The sequence below is a fragment of the Hyaena hyaena genome, unplaced genomic scaffold (assembly GCF_003009895.1).
Source record: "Hyaena hyaena isolate Hyena2069 unplaced genomic scaffold, ASM300989v1 scaffold_151, whole genome shotgun sequence".
Lineage (NCBI taxonomy): Eukaryota > Metazoa > Chordata > Mammalia > Carnivora > Hyaenidae > Hyaena > Hyaena hyaena.
In genome coordinates this window covers 1863531-1871218 of record NW_024080783.1, presented here as the reverse complement: position 1 = coordinate 1871218, position 7688 = coordinate 1863531, and the positions used below count along the sequence as shown (strand labels likewise).

General features: G+C 51.0%; 1 protein-coding gene across 1 annotated transcript in view; it reads left to right on the top strand.

Annotated features, from left to right (window-relative positions):
- The window catches only part of LHX2 (LIM homeobox 2), a 20404-nt gene extending 19672 nt beyond the window's left edge, over positions 1–732 (top strand). The window contains exon 5 of the mRNA XM_039239037.1: positions 52–732. Within this exon, the coding sequence (XP_039094968.1) occupies positions 52–339 (288 nt within the window). The 3' untranslated portion in view covers positions 340–732. The remainder of the gene's footprint in view (positions 1–51) is intronic.
- Positions 733–7688: the final 6956 nt, after the last annotated feature.

Below are 7688 nucleotides of genomic sequence, written 5' to 3'. Positions count from 1 at the left end.
TCTCTCTCTCTCTCTCTCTCTCTCTCTCTCTCTCTCTCTCGCCCCACGCAGGTCTGGTTTCAGAACGCCAGGGCCAAGTTCAGGCGCAACCTCTTACGGCAGGAAAACACGGGTGTGGACAAGTCTACGGAGGCAGCGTTGCAGACGGGGACGCCTTCGGGGCCAGCCTCGGAGCTCTCCAATGCGTCGCTCAGCCCCTCCAGCACGCCCACCACCCTCACAGACTTGACTAGCCCCGCCCTGCCAACTGTGACGTCGGTCCTGACTTCTGTGCCTGGCAACCTGGAGGGCCACGAGCCTCACAGCCCCTCACAAACGACTCTCACCAACCTTTTCTAGTGACTCACGCCCCCCCTCCCCCCAGCCCCACAATTTCTTTAAAAAAGAAATTATCTTTAGTTGAATTCCAAGTGTATTTTAAAATAGAGGCTTTGAGCAACTAACTAACCACATTTTAGGATCTCGCCTGGAAACAGAGGAAGAAAAAAATTGTGCGTCCGGCTAATGCAGCGGTGTGGACTGAGGAATTACTTGGAAAATCTATCTGCAACACAACATTTGTGTCACTGTACAGTTTTGTGGACTGAGCGAGGAAAAACAACAAATAATTTAAGTTGGCTAGAGCTTCTGTATTTTCAAAGACTGCCACGTGCCTTAGGAATACTGTTTTATCTCCATACTTTGGATGACTTGTTCATTTTTCTCTCCCTCTTTTTCTCTCTGTATATTTATGACCAGAGCAAAAATGTAAAAAAAAAAAAAAAAAAAAAAAAAAAGTTTGTTACTTTGAATAGTCCTAAAAAGAAAAAAAAAAAAAAGAAAAATCAAACCCCCTCCAACGGTCGCTTTGTTGTTTTAGAATTTTAAGGTGGAAGTCTGTTCGAATATCAGAATTTGTAAAATCTAACCAGTAATAAAACCACTTATTGAAACTAGTTGGTGCTGCTGCTCTTGAGTTGGGTGTGAAATGTACAGGACTTAAGGGTCTTACTGAAGCCCAGACATATATCCCAGGGTCTACCCTGATTTATCTATCATATTTATTTTTTATTTATAATAGGCATGGGGTCCCGCTTCTGTGCCAGGCTTTGGATGTTTGTCGAGATCCAGAGATGAAGTCAATATAGGCCGTGCTGTCAAGGGATGTGTAGCATGGAGGCAGAGACAGAAGAGATCGTCTTTTTTTTTTAAAGTTTATTTATTAATTTTTGAGAACGAGCGAGCAGGGGAAGGGGCAGGGGGAGGGGAGGGAATCCCAAGCGGGTTCCATGTTGTCAGGGTGGAGCCTGACGCGGGGCTCAAACTCACGAATCTTGAGATCATGACCTGAGCCCAAACCAAGAATCAGATACTTAACCACCAGAGCTACCCAAGCACCTCAGAAGAGATCATCTCAACATGGCACTGTATGTGCCAAGTGGAGAGGAGGTCAACAATGTATATCATTAGTTCATTCATTTGTTCTTTCAAATATTAAGTACATCCTGCTGGATACGTGTGATATAGAAGTCAAAGGTCCTCATCCCTGCCTTTCCGGCCCTTCTTTGGGCTGGAAGGGTGGTTCAGGCAATGAGGAAGGCCTGTCCCTATTAGGGGTGAACCCTGTCACAAAGGGCAGCATAAACTCCAGTTTTCCTACTGAATAAAAACAAAACTCGCTAAATCAATAAATCATTTGCCTAGAAGGCAAAAGCCAATGAATTTAGCTCCTTCATTAAGTCTTCAGGCAACCTCAGAAACCCACAGAAAAGATGCATCCAGGGGAGACGGGGTTAGCGACCGGCAGAATGAGTCTCTCCTGTCGCAGTATGTGCTGAGGGAAGCCCTTTCACCTCTGTGGGCCTTCATTTCCTCAGCTGGAAGATGAAGATAGTGACCTTTATAGACAGTTCTGGTGAGGACGAGGCAAGGTGTGTTGAAGGGCCCAGCAAAGGGCCTGCATATAGTAGAGGCCATTCTGTCTATTGAGTCACAGACTAGTGACTTGTGAGGATATTGCAAGTGGAGAACAGGAATGTGTGTAGCCAGGCATTGCCTGTCATTGCTGAATGCATCAGGCAGGTGTGGTATCTGTCCACTGGGCATCCTACATCCCTGATTTCTTGCTCTGAGCCCTGCTGTAGAGCATTTTGTTACCAGCTTCATTGAATGCCGGCAGTTACCTAGCAAAATGTCCCTCAGTGACCTGCCAATGTGAAAATCCAGAGGGAAAAATTATAGCTGCCTTGGGGAGAAAACAGCCAGGAGAGATTGGGCGGGGGGCCGTACAGCCCATGACTGGGGTCTCTCCTATCCCCACTGTGCCATCACGGTGGGGACAGGGTTGGGGAGGAAGGGGTTGGGAGTGCCTAAAGCCTGGACTGACTCACTTCCTGAAATGTTAAAACCGCACACTCAAAAACACTGCTAGGTTTTTTTGTTTGTTTTTTGTTTTAATGTTTTATTTATTTCTGAGAGAGAGAGAGAGAGAGAGAGAGAGAGCGTGAGCAAGGGAGGGTCAGAGAGAGGGAGATACAGAATCCGAAGCAGGCTCCAGGCTCTGAGCTAGCCGTCAGCACAGTTCCCGACGCGGGGCTCAAACCCACGAACCGTGAGATCAAGACCTGAGCTGAAGTCGGAGCCACCCAGGCGCTCCAACACTGCTGTTTTAATGTCTGGAAAATGGTAGGAACTCAATTTGTTTTTGTAAACTATTCTATTGATGTATAAAGTGCGTAAGGTGCACACATCTGAAATGAACAGCTTGATTAATGTTTTCTAAAAGAACACAACCCTGGAAACACCACCCAGATCAAGATATAGGACAGCTACAGCACCTAAAAGGCTCCCTTGGGTCTCCTCCCTGTTAACCCCTCCCACGGTAGCTCCTCTCCTGACTTCTAGCACCACAGATTAGGTTTATCTGGTTTTGATCAATACGTTTCTGCCAAGTGAATTCAGGATTGTTCAGGATCAGCCAACTTGCCTGAGGTCGGGCAGCTAGTGGTGACGAAGCCAGGATTCGAACCAGATCTGTCTCCAGACCCCAGGTTCTGACAGGGTAATAGAATCCGCACCACACGGATGGCTGCAGGAGAGAACGCGAGCAGGGGCCCTGGCATATTGGACGCGCACACAGATACAACCCCGGGTACTCCTAGGGGCTTGTATACGTGCCCGCAGACACTCATGGAAGGTGCTTACACCCAGACAGCCCCACATAGAGACACACACACACACACACACACACATGCTCGCAGACAGATGTAAACAGGCCCAGACACTTGCAAATATATCTAGACAGACACCCAGACCACCCCACCCAGGGAGACCGGCACACAAACCCAGAGGTGCACACGTGCGAATGTTCGCGGCACCCAGGCGCCCCCGCGTAGCCCGGTTGCGCCCCCTGCTCAGGCCCGGACAGAGCTGAGTCCGATCCCTATCTCGGCTGTCAGTGCTGCCACCCAGATGGAGCCGACCCTGGAATGATGCCCGGGGGTCCCCCGCCCCCTACATGGGAGCAGCTTTAGCAGCGGAGCTTACTGTCAGGCCAGGGATGGGGGCGCTGTGGAGGAGACATTGCTTTTGCCAGAGTCAGAGACAGAGAGAGACACACACAGAGACTTGGAAAGATAATGATAGAGACAGGGAGATAGGGAGAGTGGAAGAGAGAGAGTGCAGTGTCTGGGCGACAGAGAAAGTAAGGGACAGTGACAAAGACACAGGGAGCAGGAGACAGAGAGACAGACGGATTAACCGTAGACAGACTTTTGGAAACAGAGAAACAGCAGCAGCATAGTGAAGAGGCAGAGAGACAGACAGACGAAGATGGGGGCCAAGATTAAGGGCGTCAAAGCACAGAGGAGAGATGACAAGACAGACAGAGACTGAGAAGAGAAGCCTCAGAGATAAAGGGAGACCCTGGGACAGACTTGGAGGCTGAGAGAGACCAAGAGAGAGCCAGAGAAACCGTGAAGGGTGCTCAGAGACCGATAAAGGGAGAGGGAGAAGGGAGACAGAGATAGAGTCTCAGGCTAAGGGAGAGATAGACACAAGAAGGCAGGTGCTTGGTGGGGAAGGGGCTGAGGCTGCCAGCCCCGTGCAGTCTACCTGGGATGGGATTAAGTGCCATCTGTGGCTCCAGGGCACTGTCCCTACCTCCCTGCATGCTGCCACAGAGGAGACCAAGCAAGGGACCATCTCCAAGACCCTCTGGCCTCCAACTTGTTGTGAATATGGGGAGTCTCTTGGTTCTTGGGACCCACCCCGAAGATCGCCTTTAGGCAACCTACAGGAGCTGAGGTCTTGGCCATGACTTTCCCCCTGTCCTGCCCCAGCCCAACAAGTCTCCTTTTCCCCACAGTGGGGAGATCTGGGGCAGATCTTCCCCAATCTTCTCTGCCTTGAAATAATTTTGGCAAGGCACTTAGCCACTCGGAACCCTAGTATCTTAATCTGTAAAATGGGGCCAAGGGTATCAACCTGACAGGGGTATTGTCAGGACCCATGAGAGAATGGGTACATGCTGCATTCGTGGTTTGGCCAAATACGAAGGGAGACACAGAGATGTGAGGAAGCGCCCTGCGAAGTGGGGAGAGGCTCCAAGGAGGAGATGATATTTGAGCTGGAAACCTGGATGGACCAAACGTGACTGGGTGGAGGAGGGGGTCAAGGGAGCACTCCTGGCTGGGGAAACAGCCCGGGCACAGGCACAAGTCCACAGAGCACATTCAGGATGGAGGGTGATTCAATGGTGGGGGTGCCCCTGGACAGGTGGGGCAAGTGTCAGCTCACAGAGAGCCTTGAACACCTTGAACACCAGGAACTTCATCCTGGGGGCTACAGGTAGCTGCCTCTGACACCCCTCTTCTCTCGTAGGCTGCAGGCCGAACAGCCCCCCTTTCCCACCTTGTGTTCAGGCTGGAGTCGCACATGGGGTTTTCTGGAGAGGAAGCGTTTGCTGCTGTGACCTGTGTGTCGTGTGTCCTGCTGCAAGAGTGGAGGCTGTCAGGCTGCCCGGGCCCCTCTGGCCCCTGGGGACTCTCAGAGTGGCAGCATGCCCTTCAAATCTCCCTTTCTACCTTTCCCTTCTTCTGTCCTTCCCTCTCTCCTTGGCCCAGTGCTGGGCGCTGGGGACTGGGGGCATGGAGCCAATTCGGCCAACAGCCCCTCTCTCTGTCTCCCGAGGCTCCCTGGGAGATGGATGTGTCAACAGCCAGCTCCTGCCCAGCACGAGGGAATCCCAGGGGGTTACAGGAGCCCCCAGGAGGGAGTGGCTGGCTCCACATGGGGTGAGGATCTTGCCACACAACTCGCCACACCTCTATAGTCATGATCTCATGGAGTCCTTCCCACAGCTTTACGAGACAGGGATTACCATCCCATTTCACAGAGCGAGAAGCCAAGGAGAAGTGTTTTGCCCAGGATCGCACAATTTGGGCGCCACAAAGACATCTTCATTGCAATTCAACCAATCCAGTTGACACGTATCAATTCCCCTGCCATGCCAGGCACTGTGGCTGGGGACACCTAGACAACTCAGGCCCGTGCTGGGGTCTTAGAGAAGCAGACCGGGTAGGAGCGTAGCTGGGACTGGGGTTTCCAGATGCGGAGGAAGCCCAGAAGAGGTTTCCAGTAGAGACGGAGGTTCAGGGGACTTTTCGAGTTGGAAGATCAAGCAACTGATCTAGAAGTGTTTGAGGCCAGAGGGGGATTAAGGGAGAGGACAGAAGTGTCTGCTCAGGTTGTGGTATTTTTCCACCAGTGAACAGCACTCACGTGGGCAGGAGAGACTCACTGCCAATTTTTGGAGATGGAAGCAGCCTCGGAGAGCCTCTAGCCAGAGATGTGCTTCCGGACCATTCCAGCAGCTTTTCCCAAGCTTCCGGACCATTCCAGCAGCTTTTCCCAACCACCCTCACTGGCTCTCCACCAGTCCCTGGGGAGGAGCCCTGGCTGGTGTGTCTTATAAAAAGCTTTTTATTTTGAACAATTTCAAACACATACAAAGTAAACAGAAGAGTGAAATGAACGCAGGTACACTCACTGCCCAGCTTCCAGAGGTAGCAACATTCACTCAATCTTGTAACAACTATACCTCCACGCACTCACCGCTCCCAATTCGATGATGATGTTGAAGGTGGTCACCTGTGCGGTTTTGAAAAGTCCCTCAGGGATCTGATAGGCAGGGTGACTTGGGGACCGCCCACCTGGTGCCTTCATTTTAGGGAAGAGCAGTGTAAGCTCACAGAGGGGAAGGGACTTAGCAAAGGGTGCCTGGTCAGGAAGCAGCAGACCTGGGCTTGTCCTGTGCAAGGACACTTTTTGAGTGCCAGGTCCTGATTTGGTCACTGGGGATACCAGTGAATAAGATGGTCCTTGCCGTCCTGGAACTCAGACTAGTGGAGAATACAAATGTCAAACAGCCTCTAGAGTAACTTCTTAATGATGTCTGTGATGAGGCATATGTGGGACCATGACAGCATATACACATGTGAGGAAAACGATGGCTTCCTAGAGAAAGGTATCACTGAGAAATCAGATAAGTGAGTGGCGATTAACTTAGCAGGTGAGCCAGGGAGGTGGTGAAAAAGGAGTAACGGTGTGTGCAAAGGCCCTGAGCCCAGTGGTCCAAGGCATTAAAAGGTCTGCGCCTCCAGTATGGCTGGGGCTCTCAGAGCAAGGACCAGAATGGGGTGGAGGGGTGCTGAAGACACAGCCTTGAGCTTCTCAGGCAGCATGCTTGGGTATTCACTCCAATATCACCAGGAAATTGGGAATGACAAATCAAGGCAGGAGGGGACAGGGATGGATGAGAGGAGGCCCTTGAGGTCATGCCTCATCATCTGACTGGGTGCAGAGAAGGCAGACTGGCTATGAGAGGGAAGGAGGGAAGCCAAGGGCAGATATCTACAACTGGGTAGATAATGGCGCCCTTCACTGCAATGAGAAGTCACTGGGAAGAGGATGCTGAGTGGGGGCGGGGGGATGATTAAGGATTTAGGGTTGGGACTTGCTGAATTTTTGACACCTTAAGACATCATAGTGCTGGTTGGTTCTTCCCTTTGGGGAAAGAACCACATGAGAAAGGCTTGAAAGGCACCTGGGACATTTACCCATTGCTTCTCTTCTTTGAGTTTCCCATCCCTCCTGGGCAAGTTGGTCCTTAAGCTGGTGTTTGAGACTTGGGCACAAGCTGGTCCCTGCCCACCCATCTCTGGGCTCAAAGTCGGCCAAATGCACCAAATTCATCCAGGCGTTACCTGCAGGTGGGCCCTCTCTGCCCGGCTGGCCTGTTCTAGCCTTGGCCAACACCTACTTCCTAATAACACATCTTTAGTAAGTGAGCCAATTAATGATGAACTGTAGGTGCATATTCTGGAACTATTTTACTCTTTTTCCCGCTGCTGTCAGCTCCATGACCCAGTGTGTCTGTCTTATATTACACCCAGACAATGCCTGGCAGGTAGGAGGTGGGTCCTTAAATCCTGGAGGGAAACAATGTTAGTATGGGCAATCACTGTGGTTGAGGGTCTAATCCTTAGAAATTTGACCCTAGACCCTGTCCTGCCACTTAGTGCTCCAAGGATCCTGTGCAAATTACTTAACCTTTCTGAGCTTCTAGCATTTTAAATCTGTAAATCAGGGTGACGGTAATGCCTGCTTCACGGAGTGCTGTGAACACGGAGTCTTAGAACTCACGCAGC